This window comes from Phaenicophaeus curvirostris, chromosome 6 (assembly GCF_032191515.1).
Source record: "Phaenicophaeus curvirostris isolate KB17595 chromosome 6, BPBGC_Pcur_1.0, whole genome shotgun sequence".
Taxonomy (NCBI): Eukaryota; Metazoa; Chordata; class Aves; order Cuculiformes; family Cuculidae; genus Phaenicophaeus; species Phaenicophaeus curvirostris.
In genome coordinates this window covers 53,603,390-53,630,684 of record NC_091397.1, presented here as the reverse complement: position 1 = coordinate 53,630,684, position 27,295 = coordinate 53,603,390, and the positions used below count along the sequence as shown (strand labels likewise).

The following is a 27,295-nucleotide window of genomic DNA, read 5'->3' as shown; positions in this document are numbered from 1 at the left end:
GCATAATTCTGAGCTTCACAAGCATTAAGAAGATCCCGGTACTAGAAATTTGATCTTTTAAAAAAATTCATAGACACAACTTGATCTTTCCAAATACAAGGTCAGCATACAGAAGACCTTTCTCGAGGGAGGCATTCCAAACCTCTGGGATTTTTACTGGAGTTACAGAGAGACAGTCTGTCTGCGCTGGAATTGATTACTGTCATTCCATGTCAGCTTCCTCTCACGACTCTGGAGTGGAAAGGACAGAGAGGATCTCATTAAATACATGCAGTGAAGAGTCTAGGGGCTTGGATTCACTGACTATCCCTAGCCTCAGATCTCTCCCCTCCAGTCCTCAGATGATGCACAAAATTCATCCAGAGCCATTTGAACAGGACATAATTGCTCTGAAAGGAGTGTTTGCTTGCTCATCAGTAATTGCCAGCAACTTTTGAAATAAATCATGACATTGTGGCAAACGCTTTCAAACATGCTGAACTTTTTCTTCACTTATCCATGAAAACACTGGTGTGCATCCTGTTTTGAGTTGTTACAGCACAGTTTATGCAAAAGTGAGATGTTATCCTGAGATACACCTAATAAATATTTCTAGCTTGTCTTCCCTGGTACAGAAATGTAGTAACAGGTATAAAAGGTGATCATATGTCTAGAAGTTAAAACAAAGGTCATTTCAGCTAGTTTGCTGATCAACAACCAGTTTTCATATAAATGACTCAGAAAGACTGAAATGCCTTCATTTTCTGTCTGTGTCTTTATATTTGCATATTTTCTTTGCAGCCTCTGGCTAAAAAGACTCATCTGAATAAAAGTTTATGTATGTTGCCATATTCTGATTACCTATACATTTTTATGTTTGACAGTGTATCAGTTGCAGCAAGAGGCACCACGTCCCAAGAGAATCATCTGTCCTCGGGAGGTCAGTTCTTCTTTTGCTGTACCTTGTTAAATCTGATGAATTGTCAGCAGTATATGATTACCGAAAATCTTTTGTATAGTCTACTGGTAGTATTCTCTTCAATTTTTCTAAGCTGTTATTTTTTATAATAGTTTTTCTTAACATTGATTAATTAAAGCAGATTAATATTTGGTAATTCAGCACGGAGGCCTTATTCTACCACTAGAAGCCCCTTCATTTGAGAAATACTCATTAATCATTGTTTACCATGCTTTTCTGTATACTACCTGAAGTTTTGTGTTCACTCATCAAAATGAAGATGTATTTTCTCCCTGCGTCTTCAGGATGTTCCAGTTTGTTGAATGCATTCTGCAAAGGATTATGTTCAAGTTAAAATGCTGAACTGATAGCTGGAGAGATCGTCGCTGTCGCATAAACTTTAAAGATACAGGATATTGAGAAATCGGCAGGGCTGAATGGTTTACTGAGTCATCTTGCCTCCCTGTTTTCTTTTTCTGCATTTCTCCATTTCTACTTAGTTAAATATATCACTTCCTCAACCTGCCTGGGATAACAGTAATGGGAAGCATATGTAGATGATTCTCCTCAATCAATAAAACTGTGATAGCTTTACCTTCTATAATGTCAGGGACAAATTTTGTGCAAGTAGATATGTAATACTAGTAATAGAAGTACTAAATGCATGAAGTGATTACAGGAGGTATAAAAGATGATGTGAAAGAAGATAGAAACTGCAGTTCATTGGCATGATATATAGCTCTATTCTCAAACATCATCTTGAGCTCTGACCTGCTTCCTATACTGTATACCCACTGCAGTCGAGCCCTAGCACAGCAGCTGTCAAATATTGACAGGTAACAGAACAGTTTTGCATGGAGCAGAAGGCTTTGTACTAAGCAAGGCTCAAGCAGATTAAAGAAGTAACCCAAAGTCATGAAGAAGATCCATTGCGAAGCCAGGAATTGAATCCAGTTTTCCTGCATCCACCCAGCACCTTAACTAAAAGTCAGTGCATTTACTTTCTCAAGTTCTAGTTTTTTCAGGGCAGAGTGAGCAGGGTCTTCTCACTGGAAGTTTTCAAGCCCTGTCAGTTCAGGATGGTCCCAAGACAAATATACAGGATGCTTAGAAGGGCAAGCAAAACACAAGAGTGGGTGAACCATTGTGCATCCTTTCTCCCTGTCAAAGACAAGGCTTGGGCAGAAGGCTCTCGCTGCAGCCCTGTGGGACTCCAGTGCATGTGTGCTGAAGGAGTTTAACAAGACCCTCATATAGAATTCTCATATTAAAAAAATTATACCAGTCTTTGTGGCTGCTATTCTCAAAAGGAGAGGGCATTCGGATTCTTACAGGATGAACATCACGTAACAAGCATTAAACTAATAGTGCTGTAGCTGAAAATAGTTAAGGTAAAGCATTTACTTCCAGTGCAGCCATAGAGAAGTGTATCACTTTGAAATGTGATACTAAAGTGGAGCAGCAATTCATGTCCTAGAAACAAGATTATCTACACAAGTATGTGGAATAAATGGGCAATTGTGAACCATTTACCGCTGTGCTGTATTGAACTTGTTTCCTTAGGCTGAAGAACATGTTATATACAACTGAAAGTATCCTTTACTCCATTTTCCTGATGCTTAAAGATCACTCATACTTAGTTCCTATTCAGGTCACTTCTAAAGATTTGCAAAAAGAAACTAAAATCGTGTTATATTAACCAAAAGAATACATAATTGGCAAAGTAGTACATAACAAAGTAAGTAAAAAATTACTTTTTCATATAATTTGGGTTTGGTTCTGACCAATGAACCATTTTAAGTCTGTGTTCACAACCTATTTGCTAGAAATACAGATTCTCTAACCCAAGCAGCAAAAACTAGTCCCACTACCTCATTGATGATGTGCTTTATTCTTTCATTTTTATTTTTACCTATATTTGGGGGAGTGTCCTGATACCTAGATTGTTTCTTGTCATTCGTACTATTGTTTTCTATATATATCAGAACTACATATTGGTTTTATAGAGCATCACAGATTGTTTTAGTGGCAAAATAAAGCAGTATGTTCCTATGCCACCTATTAGTTTCTCCTTAACGCACGGATTGTAAGGCAGGTAGCTTTTTGGTTTTGTTCTTCTTGATTCTAGTTTTACTTTACTGTGATCTGGTGATTGTATAGGCTTGCTTCACTAATGGTAATATCTTATTAATACTAAATTTCTGTCAGTTGTATAGAAAAATCTCAAAATGTAATTTTGTGTTACATATGTGAAAATATATTAATCTACAATATATTAGTTATTTAGTATGCAACATGATGCTCATCCAACATCTGGAGAGCAGGTGTCAGCAGAAGGTGTGACTGATGAGGGAAAGATTTATCTCTCTGTGTGTGTATCATAGGAACTGGACTTGGTTGAGGATGTTCCCTTGTATAATTTAAGATTCAGGTTGCTTCAGACAAATGTGAAAATTGCAAATAATTTTAATACTGCATGCTATGCAGTGTTTGCAAGGAAATTCAAGCATCTGCTGCAAACAAAATGTGTAACAGCAAGAGATAAACTTCTGAGGCTTAGTTTGTTGGGGTTTTTTTTGTTCTCACCACTTGGTATTTTCATCATTCCTCCATCTTTTCCATTGCTGTCTTCCACACTCACTGCATTCATTTGCATTACCTCTCTGTTACTCCATAGTCACAAGGGTTTTAGCTCAATTCTCTGCAGTTCTACCACCTGATTTGTGTAGATTTCTTGATTAACTATACTGTGGAGACAGAATATCCCCTCCCCGATACACAAACCACCAGACTAAAAGCTGGGACTGTAAATAAAACATAAACGTTTATATCTTTGTGTCTTTGAGCTTTACTATCATGATTTTCCTTTTGTTTTTTTTCCAGCATAAGTATCTTGTCAGTGGAAGCAGGTAATTCCTGCAATGGGAATCATATTGAATGAACTGTTAGGGCTTCAGGTATCTAACGATTTTTAATTAATCACCACTGGCAGTGGGACTAGTGTGAATATCCTACCTTCTCAATAACATTGGATTTCTGCCAATAACCTCATTTGTAACCATATTCCTTCCAGCAGTGTTTTAATGATATATTTTTTAAATAGAAAAGTTCTGTTCAAAACACCATTCAGGTAGAGGAGTAGCTTTTAAATATTGTGCAAGTGTGATTATAAGCACCAAAGCATCAGATTTGTGTTATTATACATCATCTTTTAGGGTTTGTTCTACGGAAATGCTGATAACAAAATACATTTCTAGCAGATAATTCAGGCACACAACTTCCTGGTTTATTCTAAAGTAATATTCTATAGAATTCTTACTTTTAAGAAATATTTCAGTAGTAGACTATTTAAAGGTAAAATATCTTTTAAATAAATGCAGTTTTTAATAGAGTGAAAAGTTAAAGAAAGATGGTTCCATTATTTGCAAACATTTTTGGTTAAACAGTAGGCTTGTTAGAAATTTCCATTGAAGAGGGAGTGAGTCTGACCCGTGACTCTTGGATTGCTTGTCCAGAATCATTCAGATACTCACACCTGTGAATGCCATTCCTTTTCTGTCCCAAGAAAGCCTGAATTGCTGACAATTTTTGAGACTGGTGAATTTGTGTGCATTGGACTTTGCATACTGTTAATGGTGTCTTGGCCAAGCCAGCGGCAGCAACAGTGAAAAACTTGTCTAAATTTCCCTAGTGTAGAGAAAGCCTTAGGGCCTTAACTTATTTTATTATGTAGAAAAATGTCAATTAATTGCCTCTGTCGACATTCTGAATTCCAAATAGGTTGTGCCAGAAGTGCTCAAAATTATTGTCTCTGCCTTTAAAGCATTGAAGGTATGGTTTCTTGATCAAAAGCAAATGTGATTCTGAAAGAGGGACTTTTCTTTGAAAAAAAAAAAATCCTTTTTTCTTTGCTTAAGTGATTTTAAGAGACTAAAATAATGATGGCGTATTCAGACTGTACTGCTGAGAATCTTTCACTCAAACCATCCAGAGAATCAGGAACTGGTATGGCCCTTTGGGTGCCCGTTACACAGATTTATCAAAACAAATGTATGGTTAGTGGTGTTTCATAGAGCACAAATGTTAAAATGGTCACTAGCAGGTTTGTAATGATATTGTCATCTTGTACGCTACTAGGAGAGAATGTACAAGATCTTTACACCTCTCCAAAACTAAACAACTGCAAATTATTCCTTATTCAGTTATCCTCAAAGTTTCTTCTGCAGCTGAGAACAAAACAATTAGTAGACTATAATTTAAACAATTGCAGTATTGAAAAGTGTTTTAAAAATGCTGATTACTTTTGTCGTTCCTACTTTTAGGTACAAAAATATTTTATATTTGTACATGAGAAAAAGTTTTTAATTGGTCACTTCAAAATTAGGTAAGCATGAGCAAGATTGTTAAAATTAAGCCTTAGTAAGATGTTTGCAGGATATATCTGACTGATAATAAGTATTTAATTGTTGCAGTAAGTCTTCAACGAATTCCCTTATTCTGCTCACTTAGTGACCTTTACAAACTGAATAATTTCTCTTTCCCTCTGCCCTCATCTTTTTAAGAACAAAGTCTATACTGTGGCAAAGTACTAGAGAGGTAATAAGCATTGAAATTGGCTGTAAAATTGGTGGTAAATAATGAGAGTAAATGGGAATTTTCATGGCACTTGTTCATATCACTCTGCTGCAAGAAGTCAGATGCTACCATGAGAACATATCTCTTACTGTCAGTCCTGAGAGCTTATCTAAGTTAATTCAGAATATTATCTTTTCCTTAGAAAGAAACCTCAGAACGCACACAGGGACACACTGAGAGACCTCATTAGCCAGCAATTAAGTGAAAATGAGCAGAATTGTTCTGAAACCTATTTTCATTAATGAAAATGTTTGTATATATAAGACTTAATGGAGCCTTGTAGTATTGTTCTGCTTTAGCTGTGTTTTTATAATCCTGTCTTTATGGTAGAGTCTAAAAGAAATAAAGAGGACACAGGAATAGTCTGTACTTTGTGAGTGAAGCCAAGAAGTGATTTTCAATAGACCTTGACAGAAGGAGGAAGGTTCTTCAACTGAAATCCTTAGTGAAGGCAGAAAGCTCAGCTGCAGTGGAGGGGGCTGAAAACAGTTGAAGGCCAGGAAGGATCTCTGGTTAAATTAGTGTGGAGGACCTGCAGAATGTCAAAATGTATTGTAGCCAGCATCTCTCTAAACTGTCTACTTGCAGGTTTTCCTATTAGATTTAACATGTGGTTTTACACCCAGTGTCATTTTTCTGTGATATTTCCATGGTGAATTTTGTCCCACAGAATGCCTGTGATTTGCAGCAGTGGATGAAAGAAAGAAGGGAGGCTGGAATATTGCTTGCCCCAAATTCCCTTGTATTCATCACATCGGAGGAAGTTGCCAGTGTTTTTTTTTCTCAAGGGACTTTAGGGACTGACGGAAAATCCCATGTCTCCTAAAGCCCATGAAGTCTCACCCCGCCACAGTAGTAGGGTGGTGGAGCAGTCAGAGGAAGCCGCATCAACCTCATTTTAACAGTCCATTGACTACTGAACAGAGGGAAAAGCTTTCTAATTACTCTGCAGACAATGATAGTAAATATTTAATTTAAATAGTTACAGCTAAAGAAGACTAGAAGAGGCTTGTCTGTTCCACTTGAATTTCATAAAGTTTGATTTAATAATGTTCTAGGTCATGGCCTGCAAATTAGACCAGTCTTCATTTTTGTTAGAAGAGTATATGAACCACTTGGTGCACTGGTGAACCAGTTGGTTTCCACTATAAAATGGAAAAGGTAAAGCCATATTCTTGGAAGACAAGATGGCAACTTCTGATTAATGAGCACAAACTCTAGGCAGCTGTCTTATGAAGTGATTAACCTGCTAATTATTTCTCTTCCTTTGCTTGAAAGCTGCTATAGGAAGTTTCACCCTCCTTTCTGTTTTCCTTGGAAGTGTGTTATATGTGTGCATGTATATTTATGACTTTGCTATTCTGTTGATTTTTTTTATGTCCTTTTATCCCTGTTACATTTCAGTCTTCTAATCTAGTTCTTTTTATTTTGTCATGGTGTCGAATGTAAGTAGTTTTTTAGCCAAAATAATTCAAAGCCTGTTTCATATCTCAACCTAGATAAGAATCATCAATAAGCTTATATGTAGGTGAAAATGCGTGTGCTTGTATAGATTTATGTATCTGTTCCAATTTAGGCCAGTATTCCCTGTGTTTGGTTAAAATAATATAGAAAATAGAAGGAGGTCTCACTGTGTCTGCTATCTGACTGATGCTTTGTGAGGTGTCCAGTGTCTTTTTTTCAAGATTTAAGATTAGAATGCAGTGTATTGAGCAGCTGATGAATTTGTATTTGCTTATATGAATAAATATAGAAACTTTACACATCTGTTTATCTTACTTCCTACACTCCCTGTACACGTATTTATGTACCTGCACGCAGAGAAAGATTGAATCAGCCAGTTACACAGGTCTTTTTGGAACACCGAAGAGAAGTAGGCATGAACTTGGTGGAGTTTGTGTGGTTTTCAAACAAGGACTCCTGAATTTCAGGGTTCAGAATGAAAATTCAGAAGGTTTGCCGTGTAGGTGTCTTGTTTATCCTTTGTTTCCAAAATATTTATGTATCTGTTTGAAACACTGTCATGACTTAACTATTGTGTGCTCACACATTTTAACTGCCCTGTACCGCTTAGTAGAACAGAGAGTGTGCGTGCATCTCTGTGTAATAGAGATGCTTTATGAATACTCTATCTCATAAATAGGTATCAAAATATTCAGCTTTGTTGAAGTGAGAGCATCTGTAAGATACCAGATTGTTCCTCATTTGGGAAATAAATATTCTCCTACTTGGTATTTTGAAGAGGAGCTAATAGGATCTTCCAGTCATTTTCCAGACAGAGAAAAAGCAGCTAGCACTAAGTGCCATTATTCCAGTTCACACATTGCAGACAGCCTGACTTTGGAGAAATGTCTGTGGTTCTCAAATACAGAGCAGAGGTATTTATAACATCAATGACAGGAGATAAGCTGAATTAATATTATGTATTTACCCTGGATTTTTCCTTTCATCCTTCCCCTGTCCCCACGCACAGATGTTCTCCCAGTGTGATGAAGCGGCAGTGCATCTCACAGCCTATGGTGCTATGCAGGAGCTTGTCTAAGGCCCCCTTCTCCTCGTTTTCCACCTGCCCTGTCCATTCCCAGTTCTGATGGCTTGTTTCCTGATTTTCCTTCCACACCTCTGGCCCATACTTGAACTTTTAACCAGTCTCCAGCAGATTAGCTATAAACATTTGTTTGGAACTTTGCAAGTGTATTCACTAGGCACCTTGCAGAAGTGCCACATTTTTAGATCAAATTATAGCAGTCAACTGGTTAGGAAGCATGGCTTTTGGGGGTGCATTAGAGTAGGTGACATAACACCAATGAGTTTGTGCAGATGTGTTGTGGTCCGTTGTGGCATGTATCGTAGGAATGTTTTAGTGCTTCGCACTGGTCACACAATTTCAAGCAGCATTTAGAGCATTGAGATGGCTTGCTGCATTATCTGCTGCTGCTGGGGATATTTTTCCTCCCATGTAAATGACTCAACACATCATTCTTTAAAAAGGGTAGCACAGTTTAAATACAATGTTCAAATGTTTAATCTTGTATTCAATGTAATGCTGATATCCCTCTTTATATTTAATGATGCCCTTACTGCGTTAATGGAAGCTGCATAACAAAATAGGCAACTCCTGCTTTCACCGCTGAAGTTGTTTGAACTTGATCCTATCTCCCCTGACTGTTTAGCAGCAGACTCCTTGATTAAGATTTATTTAAGTTTCTTTTATCTTCTGTTCAGGAGCACATTATTTTCTTTACTTGTCAGAAAATATTTACTATTTCTTTTCTTGTTCAGTCTTGCCCTTTTCTGTTAAAACTGCATAAGTACAGAAATACATTCAATAGCTGATGTCTGGTTTGAGGGAGATTTTTGTTACCTTCCAGAGTTTACAATGTTTTGTCTGGTATATTGATTATAGTCTGCTGAACACTTTGATCAAGGTCATAGATGAAATACCTTCTTAAAGGATGCCTTAGAGCAGCTCATTTGAAAGTTTGGTATGAGCAAGTAAGCAATAAACTAAACCATTCTTTTCTCAAATTCTTCGTCATTCAAAATGGTAGAAGTAACCTTGATTGAGTGGTGATTGGCCTGTTCTACGTGCCACAGTTACAGTTAGAGCTGCTGAGCTTCTTGCATTTCTTTGCAATGTGTTATCCTGCAAAAGAGTTATTATACAACCTACCTTCTCTGTAGGTTACATGCCATCAGAGCAGAGAAGCTGTGCAGCTCTGAGCACCAGTTAATAAAAGCATTCTTTGTGTTCTTTACTTTTGTCTTTCCTTTTCTCTTCATCTGAGTAGTGAAGAACTCCACTCCTGCCTTCTCCTCAGTGCTTCAAATTTTACTGCAGAATATTTTGTTAAAACATATCAAACACAATTTGGTGCATTGCTATGCTGATAGTTTTTAACTGGCTTTTCTTATTTAGATAAGTGGTGACCAATTTACTGGTCACTTGAAGGTTGGGCTTTCTCCTCTAGAACAGCTCATTCTCCCTGCTGCCTTCTGTCCTGAGAGCCTTGCAGAGGTGGGCAGAGACATGGTATTATGCTTTTGTATGTCATTTATACAACCTATTCAGTCTGCTCCCTGCTAATCCCTGTCTCTTGAGAGCAGTCCAGGCAGAGATGAGGAATAGGCAGAATCGTCATATTTAGGGACCAGAAAAAACTGAAGAGGTTGTCATCCCTTGCATCAAGAAGAAATGTTTGCATATCCTCTTCTTAGAAACCTTTAGGATTGAAGATTATGTGACTGCCTATGTTTATTTATTTAATGTTTAATTATTCTTAACACTTTCCTAACATCTAAGCTCTGTCTTCTTTTATGCAGTTTAAGGCTATTGCTTCTTGTAAGCCCACAGAGAACAAATTCTTTTATTTCCTCTTGAAAGTTGCCCGGTTTTACCTGTCTGCTAAAGCCCCTCTCTGTCTTCTCTTCTTTAGGCCAATATCTTTTCATGTCTTTCACATTTGCTAAATCCCTGCTCAATTCCGTTATTTGCTTTTGTCTTTCTGGAGACTTAGTGCCCAACCCATAGTTGGTGTTCCAACTAGAGTCTTCCCAAGTGGATATTGCAAAGAGAGGATTACTCTAAGGTGTCCTGTTGGCTGCACTCATGTTTTTATATCCCACTATGGCATTCTGGTGTTGGCAGTTATTGCAACAGACGGCATCATTAATTCGTATTCCTTTTATGATCTGTAGCAATGCCAGGATCCTTTTCTTTGGACACCTGTCTAGTCATTGTCTTTCTGGTATTTTGAATTATTTTGACATCTTGTTCCCAGATACTCTCTTGTACTGTGACGTGGCAGAATCATCAAGTGGCCATAACGCTGGCATCCCCATGGCTTTGAGATGAAATGAGGAAAGGATCCGTAGACTTCCAAAATTATTCATGTCACCTTTCTCTCTGGAGAGCATCTGAAACATGGGTAGCACAGGTAGAATATGTTCGGGGTGCTTGTACATTGGCTAGTTTCTTTCTCAGAAATATCTTTGCTTCTCCCTCATCATACAGCAGAGTGCATGATCATACTCATGCAATTACATGGCCGGGATAGTCTTGTCATGTGAAGCATTTCCCATTGGTCACGTTGAATGCCTTGGACTGGAAATCTTGGGGGAAATGACCATCTTTTCAGTACGTATGTACATAGTGATTGTCTGCAATTGGCCTGTCCTTGGATAGGAAGTACAGGTATCATGTTGCTCTTACTCCTGCTAACAAAATTAGTAACAGGCTGTATGACTTCTTGCGGAACCAAGAGTTGCTTCTCTTTGAAAACATTGGTGCCAGAGAGATTGATAAGGGAGTGGTAACAAAGTGGCAAAAAAGGTAGTAAAAAAAGGTAGATAAATATTTCCCTGCAAAAATTCTCCCAGTTTAAATTATTTGAGCCATTGATGTGAAAATAATTTGTCCTATTTGGATGGAAAGTTAGTTACACTAATTGATCTGAGTAGAAATTGGGAGGCAAAGGAATTTTTATAGAAGTAATGAAACACAACATAGTTTTTTACTTGATTCCACTTAATGGGTGCTTAGAATCTTTCTTAAACCTTTTCAGTTGTTTATTTTAAGGCCGAAGCTTGTAGTTGACTCATGACAATTCTGCCAAAAGCTGAATGATTTGGACAATCAACTCCTTTTCTCTACAGTCTGTTTTTACTGGGCTTGTCTTGAAAGTTTCTTTTTCAGCTCTTCTATTCCTCTTTATGTCAAATTGAGATGAAAAGGGTATTTAGGTCTAGTCAACTAGAATTACTGAAAAATAATTTGTGTTGTTCCAAACAGAAAATAGATCAGAATAAAATTCCTTTGGGAAAATGCCTCACTGCCTGCACTGAGTGAACACACTGACATTATTAACTCTTGAATCTTGTTTCTCTGCTCTCTCTGTGTACCAAAGAGAAGAACGGAGAGCCAGGAGCAACTTATTATTTCCCTTCCACTTTTATTAATCTCTCCATGGATGTATTAAAGGAGTGGTTGAAATAGGTAGATATACAATGTTAATGCCATGCTGGCCCTCCTAAATTACAGGCAGATGGCAGTCCTCAAGAAATATCTAAATTTTTATTCCAGCATTTCTAGATTTCAGCTTTGACCATTGCATAGGGAAATATGACTTGTGCAATGAAGCTGAGGAGTAATTAAATTTTTCTGAAATTAGGGTTATCTTATTTTTGTGGTAATGCTTACACAGAAAGAATTCTTCAGGGTATCTTCAAATCTTCAGTACAGTGTGGCTTGGATGTCAATACTTGAAATGAAAATCTGTCACATTAGTGGATGCTCACCTCCTGCCTGCATGATTCCCAGTAGTTTTGTGATGAGTTATCTTGCGGAGTGGTGTAGAAGTTTAATACAATAATCTGTACATTAGAAGGAGTATGTCATACCAGGGTTAAACCATCCTGACCAAAAGAAAAGCCGCAAATCCCAGGGCATTATCAGTAAACTTCAGAATCATGTAAACGTAATATATTGAATTACCTTAGGTAGCTAGGGTATTTCTTGAAGAAGGCTTATTTCCTTCTCAGTGTTGACTTCATACTCCACACCTTGAAGAATATGCTACAACATTGTAAAATAAAAAAAAAAAAAACCAGAGGGAAACTAGACTAAGTGTGCAGGTTGGGGATTTTTGGGGGATGAGGAGAATGAGGAGTCTCTCAGACATGAGCTTCCAAAGGCCTTTGGAAAGGGCCAGGAAAGCTGTACTGTGATGTATTTCTCTTTGAGCATGCTTCAAGATTAGATGTCACTGAATGTTGCAGGCTTTGCAAGAGTGCTGGAATAGTAACAATTGAGGCTATTTCACCATAAATCTTATTTCCTGATCATCTTGATTTTAGTTTTAAACAATTTTCACATTTACTGCTGATTCATAATTTGTACAACTATGAATTTCAGTAGTAATTGTCTGTGTTTTCCCAATGGTTTCTGGAACAACAGCCAGAAATGTTGCTCTGCAAAAACATTTTTGGTTTGAGATTGGCAATAATACCTTTTTCTATGATAGAAAATTACCATCTCACATTTGAATTGGAAGCTGCCGTGTACTTCTAGTGGAGAGAGACAATCCATTTAATTTATCCCTGTATGGGAGTAGTAAAATCAAGCTGTGGAGCTGCTTAAGGCAAAATATATTTTCACTAGTGAAGACCTATTATTTGCCTTACATAATTTTCCTTGAATTTTTGCTTTGTTTTTGTCTATTAGCGAAAGTGTCCTAAATGATTCAAACCCTCTATTCTCTCCCCTTGCTCAGTGTTTAGGGAGATGGACAAGAGTGGTGGATAAAATCAACTGGTCACCTGGGAAAGGAAGCCATTATTCCAGCAAAAGAAAAACTGTGAGTGCTATGAAAAGGTTTTTCATAGCCGTTATCTTTGAAAAAATCCGTAAGTGCATGTGTGCTCAGAATAAGGCTGATTATTCTGGGCTCTTACCACCAGGAAACAGTCACTTTTCTACTTGCGGGTTTTCTGTTCTTTCCACCACTAAGAATTTTCTTAGTGTGGCTGACTGTGTGCGCAAGCCCATTTATAGCAGGAGAGGTAAGCTAATCCCAGCTGAATTTCAGTCACCTTTGCCTTCTGGGTTATATAGAATTTCCCTTGAAGTTTGTACAGAGTCTGCAGTCGGCACAAAACACACCTACTGGCTCCTTTGATACTTTTAAGCCTCTGCTCCATCAATTGTGCAGGCTTTTGGTTTATTTCCAAGTTCAGTCCAACATTCTGGTTTTGATCTAGAGACCCTGATGTTAGTTTGATCTTTTATCTTGCTGTAACTTTGTTTCCTTGTGTTTGTTCCCAGTAGTGAAGTTGGTTAGGAACAAAATTATTATTTCAGGCTAAAGGTTGCAGTGAACGCAGGAGAGGATTTTTAGATTCTGGGGCACCTGGATGGTTTGGGCTTCATTCCAGGAAAAATTACAGTATCTTTCTTGCTTAAAGCCAAGTGCTAAAGTTGGGATTATTTTAGACACATGGATGCTAAAAGATGTTGGAGTGAAGATTTCTGTTTTATGGAAGTGGAGGAAGAATATAGAATTTGATGGACTTTGTGTGGATTCTCAGAAGAGCAAATCTTTTAGAACATGAACAGCAGGAAAAATGGAAATCACAATATCCAGAGCAGTACAGTCAGTTGCTAATTCCATGATAAAGATTTCACAGTAAAGTTTGTATTTTTGTATAAATGGTGTTGTGTGAAGGATACAAAATGTGTCTCCGTTTGCTCAAGCAGTTATTTCCAAATTGCTTTTATACTTTATAGCTATTTACATATACATCTATTTATATTTGTGGAGGAACTTATGCTTACAAGCAATTTTGAGGATGAGTGCAAGTACTGTTAACTATCTTATCTTCCTGAGATAGATTGCAAGTTTTGGGCTTTATTCTGTGTATAAATGCAATCAAGGCAAATCGATATTTTTAAAAATAAGCAGATTTGAATCCTCGATGAAAGTCATGCTTTACCTTCTGTAGTGTAAAGGTTTTATTTGGCCATCTGTGGGAATTAAAGTTTATCCGATTGTTCCTTGTCACCTTTCTCAATGTACTAAGTGGCCTTTGTTTCCACAAAAAGAAGACTGCATGCGATGGTCTTGCCTAACCTAGCTTCCAATACCCACTTTTTAATTAAGTTTTCAGCTAAATATATACTTTGGGGGTCATTAAGGTCTCTGAGGATGATAAGAAAGCAGCACAGTTCCAAGATAATAAAGTCATGTAGCACTACTAAAGATGAATGTATGAACAACCTCCTTTCCGATGTAATAGGGCTTTCTCTTTGATTTTTTTTTTTACTTACAACAATATAGTTAAAAGAAATGAATTCATACGCTTTCTTCTCTGAGTTGCCGTATATGCACATGGAAACAGAGCACCTGCACTTAGCAGTTCCTCTGATTTCGCTCTCTTTTCACTTCTGTGTTTGCTTTTTCCTCTTATTCCTTCCCTCAAAGCTCAGAAATGTTTGCATCAAGGTATTATTCCTAGGCAGGAGTTTCAGGGGTATGATACTGCTATTGTTAGTGCCGTGCTGGCAAAGAAATGCCAAGCTAGGAAAGCAGCGCAGTAAGGACTTGATTGAACTCCCATAGGCCTTTCATTGAAGATTCTCATTATCTTGTACAGACTTTTGTTCATCTTGAGCTGTATTGTACCCTCAGTGACTGCAGGGTAGAAAATCAGCTGCTTCGGTTTAGTGCGTGATGTGTAGATTATTGAATCGAAAATGTCACATTTATGCATTTGCTGTTGAGAAACAAAGACCTTCATCAATTTAAAGTTTTTATGAGTGAAATACCGAGAGAGAATCAAAACAACAAGAAAGGTACTTGTTTCCAGTCAAATAAAGTCATGTAAAATTCATTGTTTTTATCCTAAAGGATGAAACAGTCTTGAAATATTGCCTAGAGAAGTCATGCATGCCCCATCCCTGAAGGTGTTCAAGGCCAGGTTGGATGAGGCTTTGAGCAACCTGATCCAGTGGGAGATGTCCTTGCCCATGGCAGGGGTTTGGAAGTGGATGATCTTTAGGGTCCCTTCCAACCTAAACCATTCTATGATACTCTGAAGTGCTGGTTTAACAAGGCCAAATGCCGGGTCCTGCACTTGGGGCACAACAACCCTGTGCAGCTACAGACTAGGAGAAGTCTGTCTAGAAAGCTGCCTGGAGGAGAGGGACCTGGGGGTGTTGGTTGACAGCGACTGAACATGAGCCAGCAGTGGCCCAGGTGGCCAAGAAGGCCAATGGCATCTTGGCTTGGATCAGAAACGGTGTGGCCAGCAGGTCCAGGGAGGTTCTTCTCCCTCTGTACTCGGCACTGGTGAAACCGCTCCTCGAATCCTGTGTTCAGTTCTGGGCCCCTCACCATAAGAAGGATGTTGAGGCTCTGGAGCGAGTCCAGAGAAGAGCAACAAAGCTGGTGAAGGGGCTGGAGAGCAGGCCTTATGAGGAGCAGCTGAGAGAGCTGGGGGTGTTTAGCCTGGAGAAGAGGAGGCTGAGGGGAGACCTCATTGCTCTCTACAACTACCTGAAAGGAGGTTGTGGAGAGGAGGGTGCTGGCCTCTTCTCCTAAGTGACAGGGGACAGGACAAGAGGGAATGGCCTCAATCTCCGCCAGGGGAGGGTCAGGCTGGACATTAGGAAAAAATTCTTTACAGAAAGGGTCATTGGGCACTGGAACAGGCTGCCCAGGGAGGTGGTTGAGTCACCTTCCCTGGAGGTGTTTAAGGCACAGGTGGATGAGGTGCTAAGGGGCATGGGTTAGTGTTTGATAGGAATGGTTGGACTCGATGATCCGGTGGGTCTCTTCCAACCTGGTCATTCTATGATTCTATGATTCTGTATGTAAGCAGTAATTCCACGGATACAGGCAGTTTTATGCAAGTATGCACTCACTCAGATACATTTTTTAATAACCAGGAGTCTTCCTGTGCATCGTGTGCTCATTTGGCTGGTTAAATGCTGGCTGAAGTTGGCACCTGGTAGGATGGAGAGACAGTATCTCTTTGTAAAGCCACTGGGGTGCATCCCTGTCTCTATGAACACGCCTCACAGCCGCACAGCAGCCCTGACCGCTGGCGCCCTGCGCTTGGCCAGCGGTGCCCCCTGCCGGCCCCACCGGCACCAGGGGCTGAGGAACTCGATTTTATGCCAGTTTCTGCTTAAGAGAATTCATTCTTAGAACTTGCTTCGAAACCCTTTAAAATAATCGGGAGCGCTTCCAGCAACTTGCAGCATCCTTTGGATAAGGGCAGCGGGTTCTCGAGACATCAAGGAACATAAAACTAGATCTCAATCCAGAGAGTTTTTTTCTCCAAAAATATTACACTTTCCATCTTCAGATTGTTATCATATACAGGCAAAAAAGTGTTTTTAGAAGCTGAAGGGTGTTAGCTGCCTGGAGGAGAAAGACCTGGGAGTGTTGGTTGACAGCGACTGAACATGAGCCAGCAGTGGCCCAGGTGGCCAAGAAGGCCAATGGCATCTTGGCTTGTATCAGAAACGGCGTGGCCAGCAGGTCCAGGGAGGTTATTCTCCCTCTGTACTCGGCACTGGTGAAACCGCTCCTCGAATCCTGTGTTCAGTTCTGGGCCCCTCACCACAAGAAGGATGTTGAGGCTCTGGAACGAGTCCAGAGAAGAGCAACAAAGCTGGTGAGGGGGCTGGAGAACAGGCCTTATGAGGAACGGCTGAGAGAGCTGGGGGTGTTTAGCCTGGAGAAGAGGAGGCTGAGGGGAGACCTCATTGCTCTCTACAACTACCTGAAAGGAGGTTGTAGAGAGGAGGGAGCTGGGCTCTTCTCCGAAGTGACAGGGGACAGGACAAGAGGGAATGGCCTCAAGCTCCACCAGGGGAGGTTTAGGTTGGACATTAGGAAAAAATTCTTTACAGAAAGGGTCATTGGGCACTGGAACAGGCTGCCCAGGGAGGTGGTTGATTCACCTTCCCTGGAGGTGTTTAAGGGACGTGTGGACGAGGTGCTGAGGAGCATGGGTTAGTGTTTAATGGGAATGGTTGGACTCGATGATCAGATGGGTTTCTTCCAACCTGGTTATTCTATGATTCTAACAAAAATAGCCTTACTTTGTACTATAAATCCCCCAGTGACAAAATTGCAGTAAACTATTCTTTATCTGTTTAATTAGATTTTATACAATTATGTGTAGTTCTATTTTTTCACCACTGGTATGTGTCACTCTTCCAAGAAATTCATCAATAAAACAACCTCTTGTGTTTCCATTTTTCTGTTCTTCTGTGTAGTCATGTTCTAGTTGCAGTTTTGAATCTGCAGAATGTCATCCCTTAGAAGGGTGAAGTACTCGTGAATAATCAAACATAATTTTGTGTTGTTTATTTAAAATTGAGCAAATTTTTAATGCTTTTTCCTTTCCTTCAAAATTTAGGTGGAGAACAGACCGAAGTATTACGGAAGAGAGTAAGTATTTTTCTCTTTGAAGCATCTGTTGGGTGTCTCCAAAAGTTGTTCTAGACACAGTGGAAGTCTTACAAAATTCTTTATTTTACCTTTTCCCTTTTTCCCTTGAACGGGGAGCTAAATATACTGAAGGCCTAATCATTTAGCTGTATTACAGTCCAGTATTACTGCTCACAATCCATGGACTGCGCTGCTGTTTGAGCCTGCTGGTTTACTTTTGCTTTTCTCGTGACAGTTAGGGAAAAAATGATCATCTGGAGTCTTTCTTCCTTTTATTTTGGTTGTTGCTTTAATCTCCTAGTGGTCCTGCAATAGTGGGGGGGAGGAGAAAAGCAGTTTGCCTCTCTAACTGCCTTTTTGGGTGTTCCTCTGCTTTCTCCACCCTACATGGTTATGGAGGTATGTGCGTATACTGCTGCATATCTAAATGTTGTTCTCTCTGCTAAAGTTATGAGGTTGGAAATACCCAGAGAAGAAGTATATTTTTGTTGTGAGGAAAATAACAGACTAGGTGTTGTGCTCTTCTCCCAAATGACTAGCGATAAGGAAGGGGGAAATAGCCTCAAGTTACATTGGGGGGGATTTAGACTGAATATTAGGAAAAAATTCTTTACCAAAAGAGTAATGAAGCTTTGGAACAGGCTGCACAAGGAAGTGGAGAATCTTAATTCTCTCTCTCTTAATCGCGGCAGTCACCATCCCTGGAGGTGTTCAAAAAATCTGTGGCTGTGGCACATGATATAGTAGGTGTGCCGGTGTTGGGCTGATGATTGGACTTGATGATCTTAGAGGTTTTTGTCCAACCTTAATGTTTCTATGATTCTGTGACCACTAGAGTATAATTACTTAGTGCTCAGTCTTTTTTCTAGTAAGTTTCTTGAAAGGGGATGGATCCTGCAATGGCCTGGAGATTTGGGCAGGTGAAGTTGAAGGGCAAAACCACTGCAGCAAGCATTCCAATCTCCTTTTTAAGCAGCGTTTGCAGAGCTGCCATTTGGCCTTCATAGGGTAATCTACTGAGGCCCTAGCCCTTATTGCAAAGTGAATTGCATAGATCCCTTGTTATTTTTTTCCTTCCATGCCAGACACATCATCTGTGTTTAATGATCCTTTTCTACTATGAAAAAGCTCAAGAGCCAGTAGGATTGCCCCTAATTACTGCAGTTTCATTTTTTAACTTATTATCTTTTACTACGGGGAATTCAGAATTAGCCACCTGAATACAACAGAGATGAAGACAATACCTGCCTGAGTAACCCATCATGCTCCCTACAGCAGGACTTGTAAAAGTATTAAGGTGATCCTTAATCAAGGAACGTGTCTAGCTTTTGACATGCTGTGGGTTTGTGGAGCTGTCAGGAACCATAAGAAGTAAGCTCAGTAAACCTGCCCAGGCCAGATCACGTTGGTTGTTATCATTTGGAAAAATTTCAAGATCGCTTGGGACAGTCCTATAAAAACAATTGACTCAGTGCTTATTAGCGCTCAGAAAGAAAATCAGAGATTTCTGGGGAAAGACACAAAAAATACATAATACGAATCTATGATGTGGCTGTATTTTAAATAGTGTGTGTACTTGTGGTCCATCACTACACCTTCCCCCTCCCTCCTTTTTAGAAAGGAATGACAGGTACAGCAAAGTGCAACAACAATGGAGCAAAGGAATGCAGCTCTTGCCACATGAGGAAATAGAACAGGTCTTCCACAGCAGATGCCCCAGAGAAAGACGTGCACAGTGTCCCTCTCAACTTCATTGCTACAGGGGACTGTGGAGCCCATAAACATAAACACATTCAATGGTTTACGAGTGAGATTCTCATGAAGGGTAAGGTCACAGATGATCGGACACAACTTCTGGCTAAACCAGTGATGGATGGGCAGAGATGTCATGTGAAAGAAATATGTCACTGCTCCTGTACTCTTTCCATAAGCATTTATTGTCAGCTGCTGTCAGAGGCAGGCGTCCGAGTTCAGGGGATCTTGTACTACGTACGAGCTGGTTTTATGCCCTTATATAAATAGATCATAGAATCATAAAATAACCAGGTTGGAAGAGACCCACAGGATCATCAAGTCCAACCATTCCTATCAAACACTAAACCATGCTCCTCAGCACCTCGTCCACCCATGCCTTAAACACCTCCAGGGAAGGTGACTCAACCACCTCCCTGGGCAGCCTGTTGCAGTGCCCAATGACCCTTTCTGTGAAGAATTTTTTCCTAATGTCCAGCCTGACCCTCCCCTGGTGGAGCTTGAGGCCATTCCCTCTTGTCCTGTCCCCTGTCACTTAGGAGAAGAGGCCAGCACCCTCCTCTCCACAACCTCCTTTCAGGTAGTTACAGAGAGCAATGAGGTCTCCCCTCAACATCCATGAGAAAGCTTAGATTCTCCAGTGCTTACCCCCCATGGTTAAAGAAATTTCAGAGGTGTCCCAAGTATCTTGTGCCAATGGATTTTTAAAATTGATTACCAGAAGAGCATTTTTCCTAATATCTAACCTAAAGCCTGCTGTATAAGGTTCTGATGGCAAATAGCCTATGCTCATTATTTTTAAGGTTATGAATTGCCATGAGTTTACTGGTAAAGTCGTGCTTAAATTTTGTCATCTAGGGGATGCTTGTTTTAATTTCGACGTTGCAGCGAATGAGTGTGTCCCCACCAGCACAGACAGAAAGTATGAATCAATTTACATAATTTTTAAAAGAAAATCATTCTGGAAAGATCACCTAAACCTAATATTTCCAACATGTATTAGTTGTGAAAAGAGAACATAAAGAGAATAGGATAACAATTGCATTTACATCCAGGGTGTTTTTCTTCTCTTTCACTACTGAGCCAGAGGCAGTGTTAGAAATGTGCCACTTCATGTGTTGTCAGAAAAAAGAAAATGCTGAAGGCAAATACATTTTAGTGCCTTTTTTACAGACAGCAGCAAAAATAGAAGCTTTCAGAACCTCTGAGGAGACCCTCAGAGACTTATCAGCCAGCAAAATGTGCGTAGGACTGTAAAGACTGCATTTTTACTTATGGGGACATCACAGCTAAATCTTGATTATTGTAAGGTTAATTGTGCATCCTAGGGCCTACTTCTTTCTTAAAATAGTGATGATAGAAGAATCTGAGAAGTATTGCTTTTTTCCAACACTGAATGAGTAACTTACTGAAATACAGAAAACAGGATTTTTCTCAAGGCTGCTCTATATCTTCTTCTACTTTAATATATGCAGAATAGGATTTACAGTAATTGTTGCCATTTTTGTCTCTGTTTCTCTTATAAATTTGAAAAAGCGATATGAATATAAAAGTAAAGCAAACAAATAATAAGAATTACCTCCCATTTTTAAAAAAAAATAATGCCTTTGTGCCTCGTTTTTGATTCTGTCGTAAGGTCACTAGAAAGGAAACAAGGAAGAGTGGAATAGACTGGTAGGAGAGAAAAAGCTGTGAAAAGTTGGGGCATTTACAGAAAAAAAGTCTTTGAGTGTGGTTGAAGTGTCGTACTGGCTTGTACTGACTGAAACTGCATATAGAGTGTCATTTTTGTTCTGCCTCTATGCTGGACTTGTCCAGGCTGGATGGCTGTGCTACCACTTTGGGATGCTTGGAAGCTGGTCTGATGGCTTAAACATGAAGTTCTGCAGTGCAGAAATTTTCAGATGGTTTCTGGGGGCAAGGGGGATTTGTTTCTGGTCGAATTGTTCTGTAAGTCACTGAAATGTCTTCCCTTAGGTTTCACGGGATCATTTCTCGGGAGCAAGCGGATGAAATACTTGCTGGCGTAGAAGGAGCATATATTCTTAGAGAAAGCCAGCGGCAACCCGGCTGCTATACTCTTGCTCTCAGGTAAATGCTATTTTAATAGAGGCTTGTAGTTCAGATGTGAATGTGTTTAATGGAGGAGATTTTATCGGTTCCTTTTGAGTGAAGTCTGTGTCCACTGTTACTTAATCCACTTCATGGCATCAAAGTGATTTTACACCCTCTTGTCAGCAGTTTGACAATCACAGTAATGCTGTCACTCCTTCAACATTGGGCTAGAAAGTCCCTTTCCAGATGCAGACTGTGCCTGTTTTCAAAATTTTTGCCACTTAGAGCTGAGTGTAGTAAAGATGGAGCTGCTTCTTGAAAACTGTATAGAAAAAATGAGGGATATGTGAATATAGAACAGGGGCATGTCCCTCCAGACAGAGGACACAGCCAGGTTGTTCTCTGAGCTCAGTGATGTGTTGTACACAAACATTGGTAACTGTATGCGATAAGAACCCTGGATAAACCTAGAAAATCATGAAGCCTAATGGATAACCAACTGTCAAAGGCAGCTTACCAGACTTTGGTTTTCTTCCCTAACGGGATTTCAAGCTTGCCATAGAAATACAGTGTGAAACACAAGATGCTAATGCTTGTCAAAAAGTAAAAATCTGCTCTTCAGCTGAATGAAGAATTCAGTAGGAGCCCAACCTACAATCTCACTGCCTCTCACAGGTGCCTTTCCTTGAAAGTACAGCTGCTCTTGGCTTAGTTGTACCACTGAAAACCCGCCCAGTACAACAGTCTTAAAGCTGCTGTGCATTAGAGGCAAGAGATGCTATTGGATTTTGACAAAACAAACTTCTGGGCAATATTTTACAGTGTTGGTAGCACTGTTACTCCTGTGGGATATGCACAAAATAAAAGTCTGCATTTTTACCTTTCTGCTGGAAAGCCAGAAGGAAAAATTCTTTGAGGAGTTATTCCAAGTAGCTGTGATACAGTGATGAAATCATCCTCAGAATTCATATTGATGTGCAGATGGTAGAGCTGGAAAAGCTGGTGAGTCATGCCAACTAAAAAGTGGTATAAATTAAAAGCAACTTTTCTCAGCTGAAAAAGAGCAAGCATAATTTTTTAGGGTTTTGGATAGAGATTTCAAAATAAAGAATAAAAAGAACTACTAAAAGATGGGGATTATGGCAAAGTGCCGTTGTTTTGACACAATAGCATGATTTCTAAATCCATCTGGACAATTATTTGTAGAATCACGAAATGAATATGATTATGATCTAGGAATTCATATGAAAAATGTGGGTGAAAAAAATACAAGGCTTAAGCAGTTTGATTTGAAGGCCCAACAAAATATGCAGACATGCACATTTGATGCAATATAAGGACCATTTAACTCAATGTCCTGTCTCTGAGTCATAGAATCAAGACTGGGTTTCCAACTTCAGTGTTAGAAACTGAATGTGCTACTATCACACTTTGCTTTTTAAAACTCTCTTAAAAAATCAGATTATACTTGCCATAAATGAGCAAAATTACCACCCAAGTGTTTTGCCAGTGTGGATTCCCTCTCTCACTCTCCCTTCTCTCTCTTTCTTCTTTCCCTCCTCTTTTTCTGATATTTGCAGATTTGGTAATCAGACCTTAAACTACAGGTTGTTCTATGATGGGAAGCACTTTGTTGGGGAGAAAAGATTTGAATCGATCCATGATTTGGTTACAGATGGCTTGATAACATTGTATATAGAAACAAAGGCTTCTGAGTATATTTCCAAAATGACAACAAACCCCATCTATGAACACATTGGATACGCCACATTGCTTAGAGAAAAAGTGTCCCGGAGGCTGAGCAGAACAAAAAACGAATCAAGAAAAGCAAGTGTAACGAGTGAAGAAAATACCCCAGTTGAAAAGGTAAGTATTCAATTTAAAATTTTGGCAATTAATACCAGCCTTTGTAGCCAATCAGAGAGAAAAAAATGTTTTCTTTAGAGACCTGTTTCTATTTTTCTATACCATTAAGTATTACCATCCCACTGAAAAGTTTATATTTTGTTAACGTGATCTTGGCTCCTAGGAAATATTTGACTGGAGCTTATGGTGAAAGCTTTCTAATAAGTACCAAATGCAAATATAAAAATCTGTGTATAAATACGTACATGGAGATATATATAGGCTAACTGTGGAGCTGCACCTAAAATTTCTAACCAGTTATATTTCTTGGTCCATGTGCACTCAAGGATATTCCACAGGAGGATTATGAAACTGATTCCCACTGACTCTTCACCACAGCTCAAGTTTGTTACCTTTCCATTCACAATCCAAAGCTCCTCTTTACTGCCAAGTTTCTGGTGGATGGGTCTGAAATTGGGATATAGTGGGTCTGCCTTCCTTTCTTCTTGCTCTTCTCATTTGAAGTGGTCTTTCCTTGATCTCCTTCTCTCATGCTCCCATATCCCATAGCACTGTATGAACTAGGAGTTACCGACATTGGGAATCTCATGCAGCTAGCAGGCATCTGAAGATGTAAAATTAGAAATTCTTTTATATATGAGGAACAGTCTTGTAAGCAGTGACATGGATATTTTCATTTCACAGCTGGTAAGGCAATAAGAGCTGTCAAACAAAACTGAGTCCAGTGTTTGTGCCAAATTGACTTACTGACGTTTGTAAGCGTACTTCTGCGGTGTCACTGACAATTTTAGTGTTCAGTGTGCTGGCTGGCTAGTTGAGAACTAGAGCTGGTTTGTATTTGGGAAGCAGGGAGTGAATTTGCTGTCATGTTTTAATACTGAGCATGAAAAGAGTTCAGCTTTTTTGTGTGTATCCTCATTAGCCTAGGACATTTCTGGCATAATTATCTGTTGGGTTCACTTATCTGCATTGGATGATTATATACTGGTTTGGATTTTTCAGTAGTAATAATTGCTTCAGTAACTGAACTGACATATAAAGATATTCATCCATTATAGCAAATGAATTGAATTTAAAATTACAATTTTAGGGAAGACATATTGCCACAGGGAAATCCTTTGGAGAATGTCATAGCAACAAGTCCTTCATTCCAGTTTTATTTCAAAAGACATCCGCTGATGACAAGACTTTTTGTTTCAATTGGTTGGTATTCTAATATACAAGAGGAGTGGATGCCATTGAGACAGGTTTCGTGCTTGTTCAGTTGATTCCTGCAATTGGACACTGATTAATTTTGAATGCTGTAACAGGCACAAGAAAGTGAATTTTAACTTTATTTGATGCACAATAAGAAATAAATATAGTGCAGTGTGACCAACTTTTTTTTGTAGGTGTTTTTGTGTAGGTACGAGAATGGTCCAGAGGATGTTCTGGAAAAGTTTGTTTTATATCAAGAAAATCCCTATGATGACTGTGAATACTATTACATGACTGCAGCATAATAAAGAAATCATGACACGTGAAAATCACAGTGTATTCTCTAGGAAGTCGAGATCATTTTTTTCTACAAAAAAACCCCCACAATTTCAAAATCATGTTCACTTTTACTTACAGTACTTGCACTTGAGGAGCAACGGTCTTCTGTATCTCTTAAAAGTGCTCTCAAAGGCTTAAGAGGGGTTTGCTGTAGTACCATGTATTTCCTAGCAGATTGTGTATTCTGTTGTGCTTGGTGTTGGATGTTGTTTTTTAGGCTTTTTTTGGTACTTTGAGCAAGTACTTTAAAAACTCTTTTAGACCAACAAAAGGCAAATTGTTGCTGAAGGGCCCCCTGCTCTCTCCTTCACCACCTTGTTTTGGCTAACATACAGTTTTATGCAGCTACAGAGTACGTGACGCTAGAAAAGTGCTCTAGATGAAAAGGAACTGAGCCAGAAGAAAAAAAACCATGAATTTTCAGCCAGATCTGCTACCTGATACACTCATGTGAATGAAAATAGAGCACAAAGTAGACAGCAAGACTTTCTTCTCGTGACAGCTCAGAAACTGATGATATGGGCTTAGCTCCAGGTACTTGTGCTTAAAAATGTTTGGACTTGATGTAACTTGCTGTCAATAGTGAAAATACACCTCTGGACCTCATTAATGATTGGATTAGAATCATGGAATCATTTAGCTTGGAAAGGAGCTTGAAGATCACAAAGTCCAACTGTAAACCTAATACTGCCATGACCACCACTAAACTATCATAGAATCATCATCATAGAATAACCAGGTTGGAAGAGACCCACCTGAACATCAAGTCCAACCATTCCTATCAAACGCTAACCCATGCCCCTTAGCACCTTGTCCACCCGTGCCTTAAACAACTCCAGGGAAGGTGAATCAACCGCCTCCCTGGGCAGCCTGTTCCAGTGCCCGATGATCTTTTCTGTGAAGAATTTTTTCCTAATGTCCAGCCTAAATCTCCCTTGTTGGAGCTTGAGGCCATTCCCTCCTGTCCTGTCCCCTGTCACTTGGGAGAAGAGGCCAGCACCCTCCTCTCTACAACCTCATTTCAGGTAGTTGGAGAGAGCAACGAGGTCTCCTCTCAGCCTCCTCTTCTCCAGGCTAAACACCCCCAGCTCTTTCAGCCGCTCCTCATAAGGCCTGTTCTCCAGCCCCTTCAGCAGCTTCATTGCTCTTCTCTGGACTCGCTCCAGAGCCTCAACATCCTTCTTGTGGTGAGGGGCCCAGAACTGAACACAGGATTCGAGGAGCGGTCTCACCAGTGCCGATTACAGAGGGAGAATAACCTCCCTGGACCTGCTGGTCCCTAAACACCATATCTATGCATCTTTTAAATAACTCCAGAACTGATGACTCCACCACTTCCCTGGTCAGCCCATTCCAATGCTTGATAACCCTTTTGATAAAGAAATTTTTCCTAATATCCAATCTAAAGCTTCCCTGGCACAACTAGAGGACATTGCGTCTTGTCCTGTCACTTGTTACTTGGGAAAAGAAAATGACTAGGTCTTCTTTTGTATTACAGCTGAATGAAACTGAGGTGGTTCACCGTGTGCTGGCAGTTTCATGGGTCTTTACCCTACAAAGATTAGTGCTCATCTAAATTTCTGTACGTGCAGGCAGTAGCAGCCTGCAAGACTGGGCTGCATTACTGTGCTTTTGTGTAAAAATAGCTGGCTTCAGCTAAGCCATTACGTTGTTGGCAACCCTCTCTGCTTTCCTCCCACTGAGGGGAAGCAGCAGAAGGAGGAAGAGCAGCTGTTTCTGACATATTTTTCTTGCCAGAAGGAGTAGGAGCAATCACAGCTACAAGAGGAGTGGGCCTAAACGGGAGGTTGTTCTGCTCACAGGCTGAAGACCTGACATAAAATCTGAGGCCTCACTATTGATGATTAGGTCCCCCAATAGGTTTCTTTACTGGTACCAGTAGCTTTCCATCATCCATGTGAAATAAAGGTTACTTTAGCTAACTTACGAGCAACTGAAAGAAATTCATAGAAATCTATATGGTGAAGACTATCATGGTCGCCTTTGCTTCGTATATTCCTGGGAGAAGCTCATGAGAATTTGGTGTAGCAGATAAGAACTCAGGGGTTGTCATTATCATTCTTCCTTATGATAACCCCAGATAACGTATAGGTGGGGCTCTGGACTAAACTGGTGAAATGCTGAGCATTTGTCAGTAATCGCATATAGGGACAGAGAAGGATAAAGGGAATTTATTGCTTGTTTTTACATAAACTTTAGAAGTCTTCTAAAATATAAAAATATGGGAAAGTGGTCGTTCAATGGGGGTTGTATCACATGTTTTCTTGAGGGTGAGATTTGTTGTACTGCATTTTAGACAAAGGCCATGGTCTACTCACATATCAAAACCTGCATCCACCTGAATTATTACAATAAATTTCAGACCCCTAGAAATAAGTGAATGAATATTCAATATTCTTGGCTACATGTATGAAAAAAAATCATTGCATTTCTTGTAAGGTGCATTTTCTCTGGCCAGTTGAATAGGTAAAATGTATTTTTTTATATAAATGAGCTGCTTTATTTGAAAGTGCTGCCTGCAGTATTTAGAAAT

General features: G+C 39.6%; 1 protein-coding gene across 1 annotated transcript in view; it reads left to right on the top strand.

Moving 5' to 3' along the window:
• Window positions 1–27,295, top strand: part of CHN2 (chimerin 2) — a 167,618-nt gene that overhangs the window by 76,965 nt on the left and 63,358 nt on the right. Inside the window, exons 3-6 of the mRNA XM_069860208.1 lie at window positions 864–919; window positions 17,501–17,532; window positions 21,262–21,375; window positions 22,920–23,205. Coding sequence (XP_069716309.1) covers window positions 864–919; window positions 17,501–17,532; window positions 21,262–21,375; window positions 22,920–23,205 — 488 coding nt within the window. The remainder of the gene's footprint in view (window positions 1–863; window positions 920–17,500; window positions 17,533–21,261; window positions 21,376–22,919; window positions 23,206–27,295) is intronic.